The following is a 24,168-nucleotide window of genomic DNA, read 5'->3' as shown; positions in this document are numbered from 1 at the left end:
TTTCTTTCTTTCTTTCTTTCTTTCTTTCTTTCTTTCTTTCTTTCTTTTTCTTTCTTTCTTTCTTTCTCTTTCTTTCTTCTCTCTCTCTCTCTCTTTCTTTCTTTTTCTCAGCACTTATGACCTTCTAACATACTATATAATTCACTAATTGTGTTCATTGTTTATGGTTTGAATTTCCCAGTAGAATATAGGCCCCATGAAGGCAGGGATCTTTGTCACTTTTTGTGCACTGGGGTGTAGCCTGAGCACCTAACACAGTACCTGACATATGTTCAATCCCTTGGCTAAATCAACAATTCTGGGGTAAACAATAAAAGTTAGTGTCTTCAGGTCTTCGGGTCGATAGACCTAAAAATGATTGCACTTAAGACTGTTTGCCTCCACATTCACTCACTCATATAATGAAACCTGAAGCACACACTAAGGGGACAGTGGTGGGAATTCAAACAAGGAGACTGGATTGACTGGAGCCACAACTGGGAAGGGCCATGAATGCCATGCCAACGACTTTGAACCTGATCTTAGATGCAAAGGTGGACTTACGAAGGCTTTGAAAGTAAGGGGCTGACGTGATCAGGTTGTGTTTTGGAGAAATCCTTCTAGTGGCAGTGGAGGGAAAGAGATGGAATCGCTGGAGGCCAGGAACGGCCACGTGTGAGATGGCAAAGGCCTCTGGACAAAGGTAAACTTGAGAGGTGACTGATGCGAGGGGAGGGCAGGGAGAGGGGGAGTCGAGGATTCTCCAGGATTTCCAGTGAAGTCTCTGGATAGAAACTGCTGCTAGGGATGCTAGGGATGCTAGGGTGAAGAAAAGGAGGAGTGGGGATGGTTAATAATATGGTTTGGGGGCCATGTTGATATGAAGGTGCGTCTGTGAAATACATTCATGCAACAACTGTTGTGTACCTAAGTGTGTGTCAGGCACTGTGCAAATCTCCTCAGACCTGGCGAAGAACTGGAGCCAGAGATCCTGATTTGGGAAGGAGGTGGGTCTAGCGACAGACCCAGGGAGTCTTCAGTGAGTAGGTACTAGCTATAATCATGGTAAGGAGGGAGACGAGGCCTAGATGGTGAGCAGACAGAGGGTCAGCAGTTTGCTCTTCGGAATCCTAGTCCGCAGGTGGTGGGTGGAAGAAGTGGCCTTGGAAAGGGCCACTGGAGAAGGAGTTGTCTGAGAAATACAGAGACCCAGCAAGTGATATGGAGAATGTCATCGTCTGGGGATTCTTAAATTCACTAAAAAAACAAAAACAATTTAAAAATATTTATTCCCAGGCTGACTGAGATGCTGATAATGAAGATAAAAATTTCCCTCTTGCTTCACCATGGAACTTTCTACTAGAAAACAAGCAAAGCGAATGGGCTAGGAAACAGCAGATCCATGTGTTCTCCTCACGGTCGGTCTAACCAATGCACCCTCACCCAAGCACAGAACTGCACAAACAAGCCAGAAAACCAAACCCTACCAGGCACATGACCCTACTATACACAACGGAGGCCTAGTGCTGGCTCCTCAGCTCGTTCGGGGATAAGCCACCCTGTTCCTCCCTGCCTCAGCTTCCAAGCTGTACGTGGAGGGCAACACAGTGCCCACAGTCTCCGCGTTCACAAGCATGTTAGAGTGTGACTTCAAGAATTCTCGTAAAGCACTTTGAGCTCCTCAAAGGACACAAACATGAAGTCTACACATTATTTTTGTAAGCCTATTAACAAGTCTCCGTCTCCATCTTCAAAGAAGCTCTCCTCCAGGGCACTGTATTTTATCTCCCCCCACGTCAGAGTTCAGTATTTGGAACAAAGACTTTGGTTACTATGGGAACCGAGGAACGACACACACCCGCCCTCCCCTTGGATTCCAGAAACACAAAAGGAGCTGACTACAAAGGTCTGGAAGAGGTTTGTGGGGCTGAGATGAGGCAGGCTAACAGATGGAGGCTTTGGTCCCAGGAGGCAAGAAATCATAATGGTTGAGGCATGCAGTGGGGTAGATGGAGAAATGGATGGTCTGAGCCTTTAACAAGCAGCAAGTCAACACAAATTTGGGGAGGGTCTGCTATGCACGTAGCTCTGTGCTAGGCAAAAGAAGTGTAAGACTAGGAGCTGATAATTGCATGTCAACAGGAAAGAGGCTTCACCCCAGAAGGCCTTTCATTCAGTCAGACTGAACCATGCTTACTGAGCTGAGCATGATGAGGCACAAAACCCAAGCGAGACACCACAGAGCTATAAAGATGATAAAGACGTCTTTCTACCCTTGTGAGGTCTAACTGTAGTGGTCAGGCCAGCAACACACATAAAGATTATATAGAGCAGAAGGAAGCACTAGAATGAAGGTAGAAGGTACAGATGGAATGTTCCAGGGGCGGGGAATCGGGAATGATTGGTTCTGACTTAGAACACGAAGGGAAGGCATTATAGAAGACCTGACATTAAGCCGTTGTTTATTGAGCATCTCTTCTTGACGTCAGCAATGAATAATGTGACAAAAATGCCTGGCCTCACATGGCTTCCACTAAGGAAAAGCTGGAGAAGGGCTGTAGGAGGAGCCGGGCAAGTGGAAGTGGATGCTGCATGTGGACATGTTTGGGGGGGCATGCCCTGAGATCAAGTGGACACGGAGCGGGGTGTGTTGTGGATTAGATGCCATGATGAAGCATTTTTACTAGGCTTCGCTGCTTGGCTAAACATTTGGGGACCCAACCCAAAGTCTACCCACTCCCCGTCTCATTTTATTACCAGCCTGGGCTCTGGGCCCAACCCTAACGTGTGCCTGAGGCCCACGGGCAAAGTTGAGAGGCATGGGTCCCATACTCTAGGGCTGGTGGTGATGAAAGGACACCTTGCAAGGGGCAGAGGTGGAAGAACCACGAAGAATCAGGAGGACACAGCAATAGTTCTGGGGAGGAAAGCTGAGTTCCATTTCTGATGTATTGATTTGGGAGACCTTGGGGAGGCTTAGGTGGAGATGCTTCCCGGGGGCTCAGGGGGTGCTGGTGCTTGGGAGACATGACAGCGCCAGCCATGTTGACTCGGGCTCATCCACCCAGAAATGGTGATTGAAGCCTCTTCCAAGAACCTGTTTGTAAAGGACTGGGGGATACCTGACCGGTTGTGGGGGGACATGGTGATTAACTAGGTTTCAGATTCAGAATCTTGTCACTGGCAGGGCTCTCAGAAGTGAGGTGGCTTCAATGTCAGAGGTACTCGAGAGACGCGTGCCAAATGAAACCAAGCTTGCCACTGAGCACACACATTACACAGCTTAACTGCTGCACATCTGGGCAGATGATGCTTGAATTCCTCTCTCTCTGACAAAAAGATTTTATTTATTTTTTGACAGAGACAGACAGCGAGAGAGGGAACACAGGCAGGGGGAGTGGGAGAGGGAGAAGCAGGCTTCCCACTGGGCAGGGAGCCCTAATGTGGGGCTCGATCCCAGGACCCCGGGATCATGACCTGAGCCAAAGGCGGATGCTTAACGACTGAGCCACCCAGGTGTCCCTAAATAAATAAAATCTTTAAAAAAATAAATGAATAACACAGGCCTGACATACCAAAGACATTTGTTTCTCATCTATTTTCCCCACTAGGATGTTTTTCCTGCTTCAAAGAGTGGACATTTTGCTTGTTCCCTGCTTTATTTTGAGCACTGAAAATAATTCTTGGCACAGAATAAGTGAATAATGAATACATGGTTTCGTGAATGAATGAATAAATGTGTAAATGGCCTCATCTTGGTCATCATGTTGAGTCTGGTGAATGCTAAGGCATTCAAGGGAGGGGGAGAGATGGTCAGGTTGGAGATTTATGGATGGAAGGGTGACAGTTGAAACTATGGGCGGGGACCATGATCTTTAGGGAGGAGAGCAAAAAAAAAAAAAGAAAAAAGAAAAAAAAAGAAAATGAGAAGTGCAGAGAAGGCAAGGACCAAGACTTTCACTCGCTTATTTACTCTCTAACTTTTAACTGAGCACTTACTAGAGGATAACCCAAGGCCCTACCCTCAAGAATATGCGAGTGAGGGAGACGACCACAAACACATGAACAAATAGGTATACAATGCAGATGAGAGTAAGTGAGGTGAAGAAAAATCAAGCAGGGTAAGAGGATAGAAAAGGAAGGGGTGCTATTTTTGATAGAATGGCCAGGAGAGGCTCCTTGAAATCAAAATGACGGAGTTTAGGCATTGAGCAGACCAAGGAGGCAAAACCGTATTATGTCCCCCGTGGCCAGAGCCTCCTGTGATTACAGATGGGCGCTGGAATTATCTAGGAACTTGGCTAACACTGGTCTATAGCTCTCCTATATGGAACACCCTAGAGGCTTAGCAGTTCTTTCCAAAGTTCTCCTTCTCTAGGTTGAGCTTCCCAAGCCGCCAGCGGCCTCAGTTAGGGCCTGGGCATTTAGAAGGGACAACAACAGCGGCATCCCTAGGCTCCCTGTGGCTGACAGTTGTATCACACGCACGCTTCGCGGGACCCTAACAACAGTGTGTCATACATTCTGTTCTATAGATGAGAAAACTGAAGCTCAGAAAGCCCAAGGTCCCACGGCCACTGAGCAGGAGAGCTAGGATTGGATCATAGGTTACCCTGACAACAAACTCCCTGTTTCCAGCTCTTTCCTTTTGGCCAGACATTTCACTAAAACCATCACCCTCTCCTGCCCCTGGTCTCTGTTGAACCCAGGGCACTCCCGCAGTGCCCTAAGGAGGCTGAGCTGTAACCTAAGTGGCCTTTAGGGAACACAGAGGGACCTAGAATATGGCCACGCATACAAGTGTGAGGATACTTCCATTGCCTCTTGTGACTACTAAGAGGATTCTGATAGTGTTATTCCTTCCTAGCCTTCTATCCATTGACTGGTAATACACACCACTAATAAACGCATCATCCCTTTTGAACATCTCTCCATGAGGTCATACAAAAGGAAGCCTGAATTAAGGAGGCAAGCCTTTCATTTTAGAATTAATTTTGCCATCTAATGCAAATACACTTATGTGTATACGAAATGGTACTTTTGCCTTCTACTACCTCATTCACTCTGCCTTCCACAGTAAGGGACTCTTAAATGCACATTTGACTGTGCAGTGACACCAAGTGGCTAGCTGAGGAATAACACATGCTAATTTAAGACCATGGGTTAGGTTTAAAAAAACATTCACAGAGCCATGCTAGACAGTGTATTTATCACATCCATCTGTTTAGGTTTTAGAGAATTAATAGGAAACTTCCACAGACCTGACTTTAATAGTACCTTTTAAAGAGATACCCTGTCCCACTGTAAGGAACTAGGCTTCCTTGGAGAAATGGCTAATTCCAGCTCTAGGGCAAGAAATGCCAAGATGTGCTTAGAACATCATGTCACACCAGACAGCAAGGAAGCTACCATAGAGTACTAGAGTCCTATCAAAAGGACTAGGAAACCAATTTGAAGAGGCTCCCACTGGCCAAAGATAGGACAACGTGAGCATCAGTAAGAACAACTGCACAGAACTGAAACACATCAGTTATGTTTAAATTCGTATGTTTATACTGAGCCTCAGAAAAACAGAGACCAACGCCACCTTCCCTGCAGAGCATGTTCAGGAATGAAGTCATTCTTCTGAAAACAGGCAAGAGAAGGCAACGAGCTAACGAGAAGGTATCTTGCCTTTTTTTTTTCTGTGACTCCCTCTCAGGGAAACCAAATAGCAGACGAGAGGAGGTTTCTCTTTATCAAAGTATGCCAGCTAATAAGTGAAGGAAAAATGGAGGACATGATCATTTTACAAACTCAAATGAAGCAAGGCATCTAGGTAAGGTGATCTACAGTTACTGACATCACAAAAACAGAGGCAAGCAAACGGGATGAGCCGCCCATGGCAGTATACAACATCACCAATGAAACATCCTGGCCGAAGGTGCCAACCTGAAGCTGCCCGTGCCTTTGGTTCTAACTGCTAACTTACAGGCAATGCCGGAGGCAGAGGACATGTTAAAACGCCGTGGAAAGGCAGTCTACAAAATTCAGACTATGGGAAACAGTAGGACAAATGATCCATAAGCAGCCCGGAAAAATAGAAAGGTGTGGTAGAGAGAAAAGCTACAGATTAGTAAAAGCTTAAAAGGTGTACCAGCCAATGGCCATGGATGGATTTTATTTGGATCCAGGTTCAAACAAACTTTAAAAACAAATGATCAGAGTAGTGGGGGAAATCTGAACACTGGACATTTTTTATTATTATAACATTAATGACACGCTGAAAAAATGTTAGGAGTAATAAGACATTAGGATTGTATTTTTAAAAAGTCTTTAGTAGTCACACTGAAGTATTTATGGATGAAAATATAATGTCTGGAATTCGCCTCAGAATAACCCAGTGGAGGGGCTGGGTGGCAGCTGTGAGGGTACACATGACACAGGGTCTGGCCTTGAGTGTAATCATCATTGAAGGTGAGCGATGGGTTCCATAGGGTCTCGTTATCTTATTCTTTTTTTTTTTTTAATTATTTGTCAGAGAGAGAGAGAGAGAGAGCACAAGCAGGGGGAGTGGGAGAGGGAGAAGCAGGCTTCCCGCTGAGCAGGAAGCCCAATGCCGGGCTGGATCCCAGGACCCTGGGATCATGACCTGAGCTGAAGGCAGACGCTTAACGAATGAGCCACCCAGGCGCCTCTCATTATCTTATTCTATCTTTTTATAAGTTTGAGAATTTCCATACTAAAAAGTTAAGGACCAAAGAAAACCATCAGACCTGCTCATTACCCTGGCTCTGCTAAAACAATAGCCCCATCTGCTTGGAGGCTTACGTGAACTGATTTAATCACGTCGACCTCATTCCTTATGAAATCAAAAGGGGCGAAGGGAAAAAATAATTACTGAAACCTCCCACAGGTCACACACATTAAGTCATCTGTAAAAACAGAAGCATCTTAGTAACTACTGAAAGATACTCTTTAGTAGGGGAGCCTGGGTGGCTCAGTTGGTTAAGCGACTGCCTTCGGCTCAGGCCATGATCCTGGAGTCCCGGGATCGAGACCCGCCTCGGGCTCCCTGCTGAGCAGGGAGTCTGCTTCTCCCTCTGACTCTCTTCCCTCTCGTGCTCTCTATCTTTCATTGTCTCTCTCTCAAATAAATAAATAAAATCTTAAAAAAAAAAAAAAGATACTCTTTAGTAGAAGTCCTATGAGGTAGGTTGCTATAGGCACTTAACAGATGGGGAAACTTGTCTTAGCGAGGCTGAGTGGGATTCAAACTAAAATAGACTTGTTCACTAGAGTGCCCCAGGCTGCCTCCCAAGACACATGGGAAGAGGGAGAAGGAATGCGGGTGAGACAGTGGAGACAGGGCACCCAAGATTTAAGGAGGCACTCACTCTCAGTGCCAATCCTGCACTTGGACAATTGTGAAAGTGGGTGCCTCCTTAAATTTTGTACTACAGCCACCTCGCTTCCCCACCCTAGTCCCTGCCCTTGGGAAAGATATTCTTTACCTAGAGTTTGCTTTCCCTGCAGCCTCTGTAGTGAAGGCTGGGAGGTCTGAATGATGAGTGGAGTAGAGGAGCCGGAGGTTCGAGGGCCGCGGCCCGGCTGGCTGCAGTACACTCACTGTCCTCTGGGGGGCGTGCGTCATCCGGCCTACGACTGCCCAGAGCAGCCCAGCTCACGTTCCCAGCATTAGTGTTAGCTCCAGAAAAAGCCACACCCTCAGGTAGCAGTGCTGGGGCAAGGCAGCCAAATAAGTAGGTTGGGAGGCGCCTGGGAGCGGACAAAAACTGTTCAGTACAAGATTATTTGTGTATTTATTTTTCTTCAGGTTGTTCTAGAGTAGAACCAAAACCACACCTATAGTTAATACTTGAAAAGATCCTGGTCTGTGACTGTACATGGTTCAGTGCTTGTCACAAAGTAGGGTTTTAACAAATGGGGAGTCACTGATTCTCTACAAGAGACTTGGTTTCTGAAGGGAGGCTGGGGCCCAAAGAATAAAACCATGCAACCATCTGCACCTGTTAATGCTCTATAGTCAAAAGGAACACAACCCCAAATGGGTCTCTGGAAACAGGATAAGAATGGATATAGGATGCCTGTGTGCTCTGCTCAAAGGACCGTGGACAATGAGCACCTGAGGGGGTGGGCAGTCCAGTTCTGGCAAATACTCCCTGCCCTTTTGGCATTCAAGGGGAGCATGGGGTAAAAAGGAGGGCCCCCAAGTCCTATATATATTCATATACTCATTTATATATTTATGACCCCAAACAACAGCTTGACTTCATATTCCCTGAGTCTCCCAGAACCCTACTGTGGCTAATGCAGATGTTCAGTTTAAGCTGTGGGGATAGTCTATCCACATCAATTTGGCAACTGGCAAAGTATTTATTCAGACATAATGCAAATGTTTGTGTGCTGTAAACTGAAGAAAATGAAATGAGAAATTGTCAGGACTCAGTATGTAACTTAATTCATCAATAATACAAAGAAATAAATAAAATAAACCTATTTGTATCAAAAAGAATAAAATACCAAGGAATAAATTTAACCAAGGAGGCAAAAGATCTATACACTGAAAACTATAAGACATTAATGAAGAAGATTAAAGAAGACACAAATAAATGAAAAAGATATTCCATGCTCATGGATTGGAAGAATTAATATTGTTAAGATGTACATACTACCAAAAGCAATCTACAGATTCAATGCAATCTCCATCAAAATTCCAATGGAATTTTTCACAGAAATAGAAAACCAAACCTAACATTTATATGGAAGTACAAAAGACCCCAAATAGCCAAAGCAATCTTGAGAAAAAATAAAGCTGAAGCCTATTTCCTGATGTCAAACTATATTACAAAGTTATTGTAATCAAGACAGTATGGCATTGGCATAAAAACAGATATATAGGTCAATGAAACAGAACAGAGAGCTCAGAAGCAAACTCATGCATGTATGGTCAACCAACTTACAACAAAGAAGCCAAGAACAGTCTCTTCAATAAACAGTGTCTGGAAAATTGGACAGCAACAGGCAAAAGATTGAAATTGGACTTCTATCTTACACTATATACAAAGAACAATGCAAAATAGATTAAAGACTTGATCATAAGACCTGAAACCATAAGATTCCGAGAAGAAAACATAAGGAGTAAGCTCCTTGGCATCAGTCGTGGCAACAATTTTTTGTCTTTGGCGACAAAAGCAAAAATAAAAAAAAATGGGATTATATCAAACCAAAAAGCTTCTGTACAGCAAAGGAAACCATCAACATAATGAAAAGGCATCCTACTCAATGGGAGAAAATATTTGCAAATCACATATCTGATAAGGAGTTAAAAGCCAAAATATATAAAGAACTCCTACAACTCAATAGCAAAAAAGCCAAACATTCTGATTAAAAAATGGGCAGAGGATCTGAATAGACATTTTTCTTTTTTTTTTTTTTAAGATTTTATTTATTTATTCATGAGAGACAGAGGGAGAGAGAGAGAGAGAAGCAGAGGGAGAAGCAGGCTCCCAAGGAGCAGGGAGCCCGATGCGGGACTCGATCCCAGGACTCTGGGATCATGACCTGAGCCGAAGGCAGATGCTTAACCATCTGAGTCACCCAGGCGCCCTGAATAGACATTTTTCCAAAGAAGACATACACATGGCCAGTAGGTACATGAAAAGATGCTCAGCATCACTCGTCATTAGTGAAATACCAATCAAAGCCCCAATGAGATATCACTTCACACCCATTAGAATGGCTAGTATCAAAAAGACAAGAAATAAGTATTAGCAAGGCTACGGAGCAAAGGGAACCCTCGTGTACTGTGGGCGGGAATGGGAATTGGGGCAGTCACTGAGGAAAACAGTATGGAGGTTTGTCAAAAAATTAAAGGTAGAACTACCCTATGATCCAGCAATTCCATTTCCGGGTATATATCCAAGGGAATTGAAATCACTATCTTCTTTTTTTTTAAAAACTCTTTAAAGGGATGAAATCACTATCTTGAAGAGCTATCTGCACTCCCATGTTCCCTGCAGCATTATTCACCAACAGTCAAGATATGGAAACAACCTCAGGGTCCATCAAGAGATGAATGGATAAAAATGTGGTAAATATGAAGCAATATTAGGCAGCCATAAAAAAAGAAAGGAAATCTGCCATTTGTGACAACGTGGATGACCTTAAGGACATTATGCTAAGTGAAATAACCCCGACAGAGAAAGGAAAATACACACTCACTTATATGTGGAATTAAAAAAAAAAATGAACTCATTGATACAGAGAAGAGATTGGTGGTTGCCAGAGACGGGATGTGGGCAGGGAGTGGGAGAAACGGGTGAAGGTGGGCAAAAGGTACAGACTTCCATCTATAAGATAAATTAGTCCTGGGAATGTAATGCAAAGCAAGGTGACTCTAGTTAATAATGCTGTCATGTATATTTGAAAGTTATTAAGAAAGCAGATCTTTAAAGTTCTCATCTCAAGAAAAAGACATTGTAACTATGATGGATGTTAACTAAACTTATTGTGGTGATCATTTCATAATATTTATATAATCAAAGCATTATATGTTGTACACCGTAAGTCAATACAATGTTATAGGTTAATTACATCCCAATAAAACTGGAATAAAATATAAATGTAATGCAAATGCTCACTGCAGATGGTCAAGGAGTGGTTATGGAGATCAGGTGTTAGCCTTGGATGCCTAAAGAATCATCTCCTTACAGGGAATAAACAGTGATGCTTTCTCTCTCCTCGATCTTAACGCTGTCATCCGTGGGAACTGGTGGATTGCTCTGAAACTGGTTTGGAATCCGGAACCAGACTTTTAATTTCTTCTGTAGGGAGCCGTCATCACTGGGAAACACAGCAAAGGAAATAGGAACTGTCATCCCCATTCCGATTCCTGAAAACAGAAAAACTCCCCGAGTGAGGTGGGTATTACAGACGGAACTTGCTCAGGACTGTGGAAGATCTGCTAGTCTTGTTCTTCCTCCAAGACAGTATGTTTTGTTCTTGAAATTGATTAACAAACCTTGTAGGTGTTAAAAATATATAGTCAGATACATACGAAACACCTCTTATTTGTATATATTGGAAATAGAATATAGTGACTCAACTCGTTTGGAAAAAATTACTTGGTAATATATAACAAGACTGTAAATATTTCAGTATCTAATTAGTTTTTTTTAAATTTTTAAAAAAGATTTTATTTATTTATTTGACAGAGAGAGACAACGAGAGAGGGAACACAAGCAGGGGGAGTGGGAGAGGGAGAAGCAGGCTTCCCGCTGAGCAGGGAGCCCGACGTGGGACTCGATCCCAGGACCCTGGGATCATGACCTGAGCCGAAGGCAGATGCTTAACGACTGAGCCACCCAGACGCCCCTCTAATTACTGTCTATTTAAATATAAATTTTTAAGGAAGTAATCCAAAATATGGGAAAGGCTATCGGTAATAGGATATTCATTGAAGCAAAATTTATAACTGTGAGAGATTGGGAGCCATATACATGTTCAAAACAGGGAATATGTCTAAGTAAATTAGACACATTATACATCGTGCAGTATAGTGTAGCTATCAATAATTACGCTTAAGAAGACTATTTAGCAATAGTGGAAAATAGTTACAAGTAACTATAAGTAACAGAAGGATATACAATTGCACGAACACTATGATTACATTTTAAAGGCCTATTAAGAAGCCCTAAAGAAATACATTCAGAAGACAACAATGATTGTATTAAAAAAGATGGATCAGGGGTGCTGTTTTGTTATTTTCAAGATTTTCTTTAATGTTTAATCATTTAAAAAGATTTTTTAAAAAGATTTATTTATTTATTGGGGGGAGGGGCAGAAGGAGAGGGAGAGGGAGAGGGAGAGAGAGAGAGAATCCGAAGCAGACTGTGCCGCGCATGGAGCCCGACGTGGGGCTTGATCTCAGTGCCCTGAAATCACGACCTGAGGTGAAACCGAGAGTCGGATGCTCAACCGACTGAGCCACCAAGGCACCCTGAGTTTTATCATTTTTATACATATATTCCTTAAAAAAAAAAGTTACAACAGTATTAAGAAGCAAAAGATTTCTTCCTGACCTCCTACTGGTTGCCTTATCATCCAAAGCCTGATTACTTTGGTGCTACTAATGTTACTGAGGTTAATACCAGTTTCTGACTTTCTAAATTATCAGCTTGAGAAATATCCTACAAATTAAACATCCTATCTCTTTTTTCACCTCGCTTTCTGACCCATTTTGGGAGGGCACTGATTCTAAAGAGCAGTCCAAATTAGACAGTTTTAGAGTTAAATTCATATTTAAATATAGTCTACATACTGGCAGGCACACTGAAACTTTGGGCCCATCATTTGAAAAATGGGGGCACAGCCAGCACAGACTGACATGTCTAAGAGTGGGACTCCCTAAAATTCTCAGACCCTTCATTTGCCAGGACAGAGCCAAGGACCTGCCATACTCATCAGTCACTGAGCCTCAGCGCTCTGCAGATTCTGAGCTACCGGGGGACTGGGCAGAGATGTTCAGCCTGGAGGCAGAGGTCTCAAGTCTGAAGCTGGCCTGGCTCTGTGACTTGGCTTTCTTCACTCAGTCAACCAATCCAAAGATACTATAAGCACTACAGGGTTAAAACCCCCAGCGTGTATGTTCATGCCTGGGAGAGAAGCATGCGTCGGTGATATGGAGCAGGGATACCACACACCGAGGGGTAGGCTGGGATGAAGTCAGTGTGGTCCCCCTAGAGTGTCCTTGTGCACACAGCCCAAGTTCACATGCTACTGAAGCAGGTGGTGACAGGTGCTCTGTGGCCCCTCCTTGTATTTTCCCCTGATGACATGAGACCTAGCAAGCTTGCCTCTGAGACCAGAGCCACACCCCTCGGGGATACTCACCCTTGTCATTGGTGCCTCCCACGTACTTTATGACTTTGGGCATTGCTTCCCGTAGACCCTCATCCACAGGCTTGTCTGTTACTTCCACTGTGGCAAAGCGCCCACCCTCACAGGTCCTTTCCTCATAGGAGACATCTTCCTAGAAACAGAATATACATGCTTAAGAGATTAAAAGTGGCAACCTGTGATTACTCTAGAAGAAGTGGTAATGACCCAATCATAAGAACGGCTAAAGAACTTTCCATAACGAACCTGGGCATGGTGACAGGGTAGAAGAGACAATAGGAGTATGAAGGGCCATGAGAAGAAGATTCTGGGCTTTCTTACAAATGTGGAGTCAGCAGGAAAAACTTCAAATCATCAATACTCTCAGAGAGATAAGAGAAAATATTGCATCCCAAGCCACTCAGAACATCCCCAGAATGCTAGAAAAATACAATATTCAGAGATCAAAGAGCTCTTAGAAATTAAAAATATAACAGAAATGAAAAATTCAGGGGAGAAGTCAGAAGATAAAGCTGAAGGAAATCTTCTAGGAAGTCAAGTAAAAAGGAAGGATGTAGAAAACAGAAAAGGAAATCAGAGGATCAAGCCAGGAACTCCAACATCTGAATGACAGGAGAGCCAGGAAAATGAGAAGAAGAAAATTGGAAAGGTGGAAAGAAAGAGATCCAGCAACAATGCCACAAACTCAAAGGCCCCAGGATTAGCCTCATTCTAGAAGCAGGGCTGCAGGTCAAGAAGAATCAGAGTCAATCAGAGTGAGACAAACCAGAAGAGACTCTTAACTATAGAAAACAAACTGAGGGTTGCTGGAGGGGAGGGGGTGGGGGGATGGGATAACTGTGGGACCGGCATTAAGGAGGGCACGTGATGTAATGAGCACTGGGTGTTGTATGCAACTGATGAAACACTGAACTCTACCTCTGAAACTAATAATACACTACATGTTAATTAATTGACTTTAAATTAAAAAAATAAAAATAAAAGATCCCCATGGCAATTTTCACAAAATTAAAAAAAAAAGAATCAGAGTTGCTCTCTTCACTTGTACTCCCAGACTTGACTCCTCATTCCAATTCATCTCGCTAAATCGTACCTCCCACTCCCCCTGAACGCTCAGCTCCACTGCCACTCCCCCACAAAGCCTTCCTCCCTGGTAGGACGCCCCCCCCCCGCCACCCGTTATGACCACTCTCCGTGGGAGTCTCTGTCCTTAGGTCATTATCCCTTGCCTTATGGACCCACGCAGCCCTCCTCCTCCATCACCCGCTTCTTCCTTGTCCTTCGATATTTCATATGATATAATTTCGTATTCCTTGAACATATGTTATAAGCCAGTGTTTTTCAAACCTGAAAAAGAATCACGCTCCAAAACAAGAAATGCATTTTTACATCATGCCTTATCAAGAACATACACATGGGGGAAAAGGCCCAGGGTTTGAAACATGGCGGACGACGTGGACCAGCAACAAACTACCAACACTGTAGAAGAGCCCCTGGATCTCATCAGGCTCAGCCTGGATGAGCGAATTTATGTGAAAATGAGAAATGACAGAGAGCTTCGAGGCAGATTACATGCTTATGATCAGCATTTAAATATGATATTGGGAGATGTGGAAGAAACTGTGACTACTATAGAAATTGATGAGGAAACATACGAAGAGATATATAAATCAACAAAACGGAATATTCCAATGCTTTTTGTCCGGGGAGATGGTGTTGTTCTAGTTGCCCCTCCTTTAAGAGTTGGCTGAAACAAAGAATTTATCATGTATGGAATATAGGAGCTTTTGTATGATTGCCTCTTTAAATGTAGAAGACATTCAAAAGAGAAACCTGCGTAAATTTTGATATTAAGAAATGACCAAGGATTCTTCCATTCCTGAAACGAGTTGATTTGCGGATAGCTAAAAAATTCTTAGGCTAAAGGGCATTTTAATTTTTTTCCAACCCTTTCAATAAATGTGATCACCAAGATGCAGAACTCTTTTTTCAAAAAAAAAAAAAAAAGAACATACACATGATTGAAACAAAGTTTCACAAAATAATACTTTACCCTTATGGAGGGGAGGCTTGCTGATACTAACCTTTTCTTTCTTTCCTGTTGACTTCTACTCTACTCAAGTGAATTTTATTCTACTCTACTAAAAGAAGAAAGACGTACTCTATATTGATTTTGCTATCTGGTAACGGAGCACTGGTGCAGTTTGAAAAATCTGCTATAAAGTCTTTGCGGACAAGAACTATGCCTTGGAGCATCATAAATTAGATGCTCAATGGGTGTTTATTTATTGATTAAGGAGCTGCCTCTCTTACTAATGATTATGAAAAATAGACACATGAGAGAGGACTTGGCCACCCTAGCTGGGCAAACAGGCCTTCCTGTGACATGCTAGATTGAAGCTTTTCAAATCCCAAGGGGACAGAATGACTCTCTGGAGGTGGGTAGGACTGTGGAGCTAAGAGGTCTGTACAGTCTGAAAAAGTACATTTACATTATAATTTTATGTTTAGAATGAAAAAAATACCTATTGGTTTTTGGTAACACAAAATGAAAGAATAGTAAGAAAGGGCCCCGGGAAAGCCGAAAGGTTTCTGAATGCCAGTTTCATCAACTTCCCTTCACGTGGGGCAGGGGAAATTGCACCAAACTGGGAATCAAGAGGCTACAAATCAAGTCCACCGTGGCTACCAATTCCGAGGATGGCTGTGAGGTCCTCCCCTTGGAAAGTGTCACATTTCCAAAGGGCCTTCAGTAGCAAACCATGTTGCATAAACCTGGAGTGTTTTTGCTCTTTCTGGCTCTGTCACAGCAGAGCCTAGACTCCCCCTTCATTGGAGGTCCCATTGAGTCTTGCCACTTGAGTTTAAAATTCTGTGACTCACAGAACTGCAGCCTGAAAACGGTTTTAAAGTTCATCCAATCAGACTAATTTTCCCAGAGAGGAAATGAAGAACCAGAGGGACTGAGTTGCCCAGGAACACACAGCTACTAAGTGGTCACGCTGGAACCAGAATTCCAGACTCCAAACCCTAGTCTAATGCTAACTACAGGACTCTGTACTATATGGGGGATGATGCGAGCGCTCTTAAGTATCTTCCTTTAGCTACTGAGTTAGTTCTTTCTGATAGACATTTGTATGCCTGTGTCCAACTCCGAAGAGGGGCATCTAAAGTCATTGAATGTGGCTTATTCTCTCACAGATGGAGAAACCAATGACAAGCTCTCACTGGAGAAAAGAGCTGGTTGGCTCTTTCCTTCATTCTTTCTTTCCTTCTCTTATTCATTCAACCACCAACAATGGAGTTTCTACTATGTGCTGAGCACTGTACCAGGTGCTAAGATACTGATGAAAGACATAGTCTCTGACATCAGGAGGGGTGTGGTCTAATAGAAGTGGCCAGGAAACCGGGTTATAATCCGATGATATATTTAAGAGGAGAGGCAGGGCAGCATGGGAACACAGAAGAGGCCTACTTCGGTTATTCTGGGGGGCAGGGTGTGTGTTGATGTGCTTGGCTAGGTCAGGCTGACCTTGAGATGCTTATAGATCATCCAACCGGACATTCAGTCACTGTGCATGGATTTATTGAGGAAATATTATTGAAAACCCTGACAGGTGCTATGGATTTGGAGGGCAGTCTAGTGGGGTGGTGAAAAGATTATGAAATTATCGTATGATGTAGTAAATGTTCTGATAGTTCAGGGAGGGTGATTTCAGGTAGCGGGCTCCATAGATGTACAAGAGCAAAGGGGAAGAACAATATGCTGCAGGTGAAGAATACGAGTGCTTCACTGGGCCTAGAGCAAAGGCTGGGGAGAGAGGGGCTGGAGATTCTGGCTGGGGCCAGACCCCTGAAAAACTCCTAGGCTGCCATAGGGAGGATTTTGTAACCATCGTTCCCCCGCGGGTGAGCTGAGTGCAAGTCAGTTTCATCTACCCAAAATTAGTTCAACCGACTTTGTGATCCAAATGTGGGATTTTGAGTGGGAGGGGTCCTGGTGCAGAAAGGAGTTCTGAGGATGGTATAGGTGATCTGTGCTCTCAGCCTCTTCCCTAGGCAGAGGGTCCACAGCAAGGAAAGAAAGGCTGCCAAGAAAGGAATCTAGTTTGATTCAGAGAGCCAAGGCCCCCATGATAATTCTACCAATCTTTTTTTTAAAGGTTTTACTGATTTATTTGAAAGAGAGCAAGCAAGAGAGAGCATGAGCGGGGGGGGGGGGGGGGAGAGGGAGAAGCAGACCCCCTGCTGAGTAGGGAGCCCATGCGATGTGGGGCTCAATCCCAGGACCCTGGGGTCATGACCTGAGCCAAAGGCAGACACTTAACAGACTGGGCCACCCAGGCGCCCCATAATTCTGCCAGTCTGTAAGGCTCAACTCCACCTCCTCTTCTTGAGTGATCCCTCCTTCCTATGAACTCCAAAGGCAGAGAACACTAAGGCTAGAAGGGCCCCTTCATATCTATCAGTTCATCTGCCTCCTGTTACAGATGAGCAAACTATCCATTGCGCAGCTGGACATGTGGGCCTGGAGCTCAGCAGGAGACTGACATGGGGAGATAAATTTGGGAGTCATCAGCAAAAGGGGTAACTAAAGCTGTGAACGAAATTGAGATTGCCCAGGGAACATACACAGAGCATTCTGTATCATTTGACAAGTTAATTAATGTCCTACCTAAAAGCCCTCGTTCACCAAGTTCTTAACCTCTCCCAGATGGTCCAGGTACCAGCTAGCTTCCACCTACCTTGCCAGCCACACCCAGAGCACTTCCTCACTGGCCTTCTGCTATTTCATTCAATGCCATGGTCATTCCTGCCTCAGGGCCTCTGTACCTGCCTCTTCTTCTGCCTGGAGTATCTCTTTCCTGTCCCTGCCTGATGGACCCCTACTAATCCCCAAAGTCCCAACCTAAAAGTCACATCCTCAAAGAGAATCCTCATTTAAAACAAGTTCCCATGAGTGCGTGGGTGGCTCAGTCGTTAGGCATCTGCCTTCGGCTCAGGTCATGATCCCAGGGTCCTGGGATCGAGCCTCACATCGGGCTCCCTGCTCCACGGGAAGCCTGCTTCTCCCTCTCCCGCTCCCCCTGCTTGTGTTCCCTCTCTCACTGTGTCTCTCTCTGTCAAATAAATAAATAAATAAAATTAAAAAAAAAAAACCAACCAAACAAAAACCAAGTTCCCATGATATTTTTTATAGCCCCTTGGACTTTCACAACAGAAGTTATTGTAATTATAACTGAATAATAATGTGTTTAACCTCCATCTGCAACCATAAGCCCCATGGGGTCGGGGGCTGTCTGTGTTTACCACTGTATCTCTTAGCATCTTGCATATGGTAGGTACTAGGAGTATTTGTGGAAAAGGAGGCTGTGGAGTAAAACCCGGTTCTACTCTAAGAACAAGGAATACCAATAGACATGGCTGGGTAGACAGATGAGCAATTAGTCTAACTATGTCTATGCTGGAAGAAAGCAAACTCACAATGTCTTAAGGTGGTATGACAGCAGGTCCCATCTGATTTGATAGCATCTATGTCCATAAACTCTCATTTGAACCACTGGATCACTGTGAAGATTTAGGTTTGAGAAATGGATATTACAAAACTACTCTAGTCCTTTAGGGAGCAGAATTTAAATAGAGTTCTATTTCCGCAGGAAAAAAAAAAAGCACCTAAGTTAACACAGCTAACACGTTTGATTCTTCAAATTTAGTGTCTTTAGTGTGTGTCCCTGTCACATGGAACATAATAACAGCCCACCTTTGCCCCAGATCCAGCTAGCTTATGCTTCCAATCAGATGAGGATTTGGCCCATGGCCGCAAACACCAATTTTCAACATTCCCTGGGAGCCCTGGTCAAATTCAAATCCGAAGGCAGACACTTAACCATCTGAGCCACCCAGGCGCCCCCCCAGACAGGGATTTTGCAACAGTGCCTCTTGCTATGGGATTTGCAAGGTCCTTTACAAGGTCAGTTTTTTTCTTTGCCACCTGCTGGGCTGGGTATACATGTTGATTCTGGAAGCCAGCTTTTTCATTCTAAGAAAATTAATAATAATAATAATAATAGCCAACCTAACTCAGTACTTTCTATATGTCAGGTATTATTCTAAATATTTTGCATGGATGTGTTCATGTAATCCCTTCAATGATCCTGTGAAGAAGTGAGTGTTTTAATCTTTATTTTCAGGTGAAACTGGAGCTCAGGGGGTTAAGTAACCTGCCGGAGTTACAGTGGGCAAGTGGTAAGCCAGGATTCAAACCTGGGCTGTCGGGTCCTAACCCGTCCTAACAATGTGCACAGCCTAGAAAAAAATCCCATTAAGATGTCAGTTATTCATATCAGTCCTGCTCTGAGCATTCACAAGACCCACCTAATCCAACACAGAGCACAGTGTGCCCCCCTCCTTCCCGAAGCAACGTGGAAGGTGACTGATAAGTTCTGCAGCAGCATGGACTTCCCCATCACAATCAGTCCTGAACATCTGGTGAACCCGAACCTGAGCTACACGGGGCCCACTGTCTGCCATCTATCTTGGCCCAAGAAAGTGGACAACAGTTCCTGACCCAGACGCTATCCGGGGCAAGAGAGATAATTTCAGGGAGAGTCTGTCTTCAAAATAATAACCCCCTGAATCTGTATATTTTTTTAAAAAGGCATATAAGTATCTTTGAATAGTTAAGTAATTGTCACATAGGCACTGTCATTCTCATATTATAGTTGAGGAATTTCAGGGTTCAAAGTGGTTAGGAGGTTGAGTAGCTTACCCAAAATTACCTGTGAAACTAAGGGGAAGTTAACGGTTACCATACCCAACCAAGTGCTAGGTATTTTGTTGAACAACTTATAACTGGTTATCTCATTTAAACTTCCAAAGATTCTTATAAGACACAAATTATTATTTCCTCTCGTGATCAGCTTCAGAGAAGTTAAGTAAGTTGCCTGTGACCACACAGCTAGCAAAAGCGGAGCTGAGATGAGTTCTGACATAATGATATTACTACACTTGTAGGGTGCATGACTTTACAAAGCAGTTTCATGTTTTTTAAAAATTTAATATTTATAATTAGTCTGGGAGTAGATGAGAAAGATATTTTTATACCCATTCTACAGCTGCAAAAACTGAGATCATTCAGGTTAAAAGATCTGCGTCAGCCTGGTAGCAATATCTCATATGGCGCCATATTCCCATCAAATGTTGAGGGAAGATGCTTATCAGGGAACTGTATTTATCCCTAGAGGCACTGAATCAGTGGCAGGTGACACTGTTATCACTAAGGGTCTAACCGGAAACAGAAACTGCTAGAGTATTTTGAACAGAGGCACCTCGTTCCAAGAAACTTATCTCATAGATAACAGAAGAGCTGAGATGCCCAACAGGGAACAGGGAAGCAACCCAGAGGTTGGTGAGCACCCTAGGAGAGGTAGAGGGAGGATTCTCTGTTACCTGCGCTCAGATACCTGGATCACTCGCTGGATGCTAGAACCATGGTGGCCTGTCTAGAAAGAGCTGGAGCTACAGAGAAACTCTTGGTGCCAGAGACCTGACAGTTCAGAGAAAGAGAGGGAGAAACACCTTCTTCCCATTCTGCTCCCGCTAGCGCCTCTCTCTGGGTGAACCTTGCTGCGAGTTGTCTGACATCGGAGCCTGGGAAGTAGGCAACTGGAATCAGCCTCCACTCCAGACTCCAGACCGAGACCCAGGACTGGGCAAGGGAGGGGATCTGAGAACAGACAGGTCGCAGAACAGCCCAGACCCTGCATTGGCAATTGTCTACTAACCCAAAAAGACCCAGGGAGCTGGATTCCACTACAGAAAGGAGAGCTCTCTGGGAGCTGTTGGTAACACGGGGATTCTTTAAGTGTTAGGGCCAAAAAGCATCCTAGACATTCCTGGGCCAAGTCCACAGACTGGCGTGCACACCTCACAAAGGTACAGTCTCAGCACAGACAGATCCCGTGGCCGGCAGTTTACGAACACTGGTAGGCAGTTGCCAACAGGTAAAACTGAGATTATTTGCCCTACTCAAAACCACAGCTCATTCCTCAAATTCCCTATTCCTTTCTGCCTTCCCTTTTGTTTTTCTTCACAGCCCTGATCACCATCTGATAACGACGTATTTGACCTGTTTACTTGTGCATTAGCCACTAAAGCGTAAGCTCCATGAAGACAGGAGTTTTTGTTGGTTTTGTCCATTGCTTTATCCCCACTGCCTGTAAGAGCGACTGGTATGCAGATGGCACTCAACAAATAATTACTTGTTGAATACATTAATTTTAACTTGGGAGAGTTCACAGGAAGAATCTGGATTTCTGGTTTTCCTTAAAAATCTGGCAACCCTGGTTTATATCCCTGCACAGCAACATGACTGCCCTTTGTAGAGGGGGCCCTGAGTTCTCCCTCACATTTGCCTCAGTCCCCACCTTGCCTTAGAGTCTAACACTGCCAGCCTCACTCATTTCCATGGCCTGCCTGGAAGCTTGTAGACATCTGAATATGTCACCCCTGATCTGGTCATTCTAAGTGCAGCTGAGGGAACTCAGAGACAGACAGATGAAGTGACCGGCCTCTGGTTATGGCTGCGTGAAGAGTCCAGACTAGTAGAGTCTGGTTGAGGGCTTTTGCCTGACCATCAGCGCACTAAGTACCAGAAACTGGCCCCCAGACAACACAGTCCTTTAGCATATAAGGTGCTGAGCAGGGAGCTGAGTATACAAAAGGCACAAAGTACCTGCTTGCAAGGAGACTATAATCTAGTAGCAGACTCTTTGTTTTCAGGGGGCAGTCCAATTTGCTTGTGTTAGCACTGATGTCAATTTGGGGGGATACAGTAGTTATGCCCTCTTCACCCATCCTGTATTCTAGAACCCAACTCTGGGAGTTCCACTGGCCGGCATACCATTTTAAGGCTCTGGGCCTTTGCGCAGCATTGCTCTTCCCTTTTCTGTGCCCTCCTAACATCTCAGAGACCCAGCTAAAGACACTTCCTCCGGGAAGTCCCCCTCATCAGCCCCTGGCAGAATGGATCGGTTCTCCCCCTGCGCTCCCTCCCTTGCACGTTTACTTCTGTGGAGCACAGATCTTGTTCTTTTATACTCATTTCTCCAGTAGTTGGGAATTTTTTGAGGACGAGCACGTTTTCGGTCTTTTTGCACCCGAAGGCCTCTCAGCAAACAAATGCTCAGTATGCTTAGGATGTTTAGATGAACTAATGCATTCAACAGGCGCTGTTCTATCGCCACGCCGGGACTCCTCTCTCTCTCTCTCTCTCTCTCTCTTTTTTTAAAGATTTTATTTATTTATTTGAGAGAGAGAGAATGAGAGATAGAGAGCACGAGAGGGAAGAGGGTCAGAGGGAGAGGCAGACTCCCCGCCGAGCAGGGAGCTCGATGCGGGACTAGATCCGGAAACTCCAGGATCATGACCCGAGCCGAAGGCAGTCGCTTAACCAACTGAGCCACCCAGGCGCCCCCGGGACTCCTCTCTTAAAGCGATCTCTCTCCTCTTTTGTCTCCCCTCCTCCCAGGAGAGCCCTCAGCCCGCTGCTCCGTACTTCCCTTTTACTTCCTCCTTCCCAGTTCACGTGCTGGGCACTGGAGGGCCGCGCCTCCCGCAGAAGCGAAAACGCACATTCTAGGGCATACCGCTGTCCCACCTGCCCGTCAGAACCCGCTCCAGCCCTGATCAGGGTGCGGTGTGTGGAGCGCGGCCCCGCTTCAGGTCCTCGGCAGCCCTGCGGGCCTACCTTGCCCCCTTTGCTGAGGACCTGCCAAGGCCACGTCTCTACGCTCCCGAACAGCGAGTTCTTGATCACGCCCAGCATGGTGCGGCTGCGGCGCTCCGAACGCACCTGCAGACTCGGGGCTTCAAGGCCGGCGAGGGCAAACAGGCCGGGTCGGCTGCCTGGCGCTTCGGACTCCGCCCCGCGGCGAGGCGCTCGGAGGTCGGCCGGGCCGGGCGGGGCGGGCGCGGCCGGTGGGGCGGGCGGGGCGGAGGAGCGGTTTCGCCCCGCCTCCGCCGGCCCCTCTTCCTCCACGGAGCCTGACTACTGCGCCGCGCCTGGACACAGATTCTCCCGCGTACGGGATTTAGGCCGCTGTGGTGGAGAACTTTTTACATCCCGCCCCCCTCCCCGCCGGCCCCCACCCACGCCGGCTTCGGCTCTCACGTACCTGGGCGCCAAACTTCCAAGCCTCTGGATTCCTCTCGAGCTTTTTTGGCTCTCCACCCTCAGGTCTACCTCCAGTACGTACTGCATAGACACGGTTCAAAATCTCTGTAGCCCCCGCCCCTAGAGACACCTGATAGCGGCATCTCCACCGACATAATCCTGGTTTGTCTCTCCCTCCACTCTATTACCTCTCACCTAGACGATTGAAAAGCCATCTTAACTAGTTTTCTCCTTACTACTTCCTTTCCTCTAATCAGTTTTAATCACAAGTTCCACGTCAGTTTCCCAAAGCGTGGCTTTGCTCACTGGGTCCTTCCAGTCAAAATCTCCTAACCAATTTCATTACCGTTCGTTGAGTGCCTGTTTCTCGACAAGTATTTTACAAATGTCATTCACTACTCCTCACACCACTAAACATACATATTTTATGGCCATTTTAAAAAAGGAGGAACCTGACACCCAGAATAGTTAAATGACTTTCCTAAGGTCGAAAACCAATGTGCGGCCTGGCCGGGATTTGAATCCGTGAGAGTGGTGTCCCTGCCCCTAACACTTTATGGGGCTCCTGGAAGTTGAGCTTCTATTCTTGGTTTCGGTTCAGGTCATGATCTCATTGGTCGTGAGATTTAGGGTGTTGGGGGGGGGCCCTCCCTGTTAGGCTCCCTGCTCAGGGGGGGCGTCTGCTTGAACATTCTCTCCCTCTGCCGCTCCCCCCATGCGCAGGCATGTGGGCTTGCGCGCGCGGTCTCTCTAATAAATAAATCTTTAAAAAAGTCCGTAACACTTTTATTTTTCCCTGTCACCTGACCTCTTACAGATCTACATACGTCCGGCGTGTGGCACTACTTGCCAAATACCCTCTGTATGTTCCTGTCTCCTGTGCCACAGAGATGCCTCCACCGGGACCTCCCCACCCTCTGTTGCACCCCTTGGTATTTGACTTCTCTGAAAGTACAACGTTCATTTTGTCTCCAGAAACACTGTGTGGGCCTTCTGTCTGAATTCACCTACCATTTTGTTTATTCAAATGTTTCTCCTCTATGAGGATTTTATATGCATGTTTAACTCCCTGATTATATTGTCATCTGGAATTGTTAACCTAATTGATAGCCTCA

The 24,168-nt window shown here is 45.1% G+C and overlaps 2 protein-coding genes across 3 annotated transcripts in view; one reads left to right on the top strand and one right to left on the bottom strand.

The window, feature by feature from the left end:
- The window catches only part of HEBP1 (heme binding protein 1), a 25,822-nt gene extending 2,976 nt beyond the window's left edge, over positions 1-22,846 (bottom strand). Inside the window, exons 1-4 of one of the 2 annotated variants that reach the window (XM_073877952.1) lie at positions 22,628-22,846; positions 12,874-13,012; positions 10,693-10,873; positions 7,458-7,737 (exon numbers count right to left, since the gene is read on the bottom strand). In XM_073877952.1, coding sequence (XP_073734053.1) covers positions 7,473-7,737; positions 10,693-10,873; positions 12,874-13,012; positions 22,628-22,705 — 663 coding nt within the window. In that variant the 5' untranslated portion in view covers positions 22,706-22,846 and the 3' untranslated portion in view covers positions 7,458-7,472. Of the gene's footprint in view, positions 1-7,457; positions 7,738-10,692; positions 10,874-12,873; positions 13,013-22,627 lie in introns of those variants that run through there. The other variant, XM_025879807.2, reaches the window with a different exon arrangement.
- Positions 14,283-14,773, top strand: LOC112830117 (U6 snRNA-associated Sm-like protein LSm3). The gene has a single exon (XM_025879808.2). The coding sequence runs from the start codon at positions 14,322-14,324 to the stop codon at positions 14,628-14,630; it is 309 nt and encodes a 102-aa protein (XP_025735593.1). The 5' UTR covers positions 14,283-14,321; the 3' UTR covers positions 14,631-14,773.
- Positions 22,847-24,168: the final 1,322 nt, after the last annotated feature.

This window comes from Callorhinus ursinus, unplaced genomic scaffold (genome assembly GCF_003265705.2).
Source record: "Callorhinus ursinus isolate GAN/ISIS: 27379988/994484 unplaced genomic scaffold, GSC_fseal_2.0 scaffold27, whole genome shotgun sequence".
Classification (NCBI taxonomy): Eukaryota; Metazoa; Chordata; class Mammalia; order Carnivora; family Otariidae; genus Callorhinus; species Callorhinus ursinus.
The sequence above is the reverse complement of the archived record's forward strand: the minus strand, read 5'-3'. Positions and strand labels throughout refer to the sequence as shown.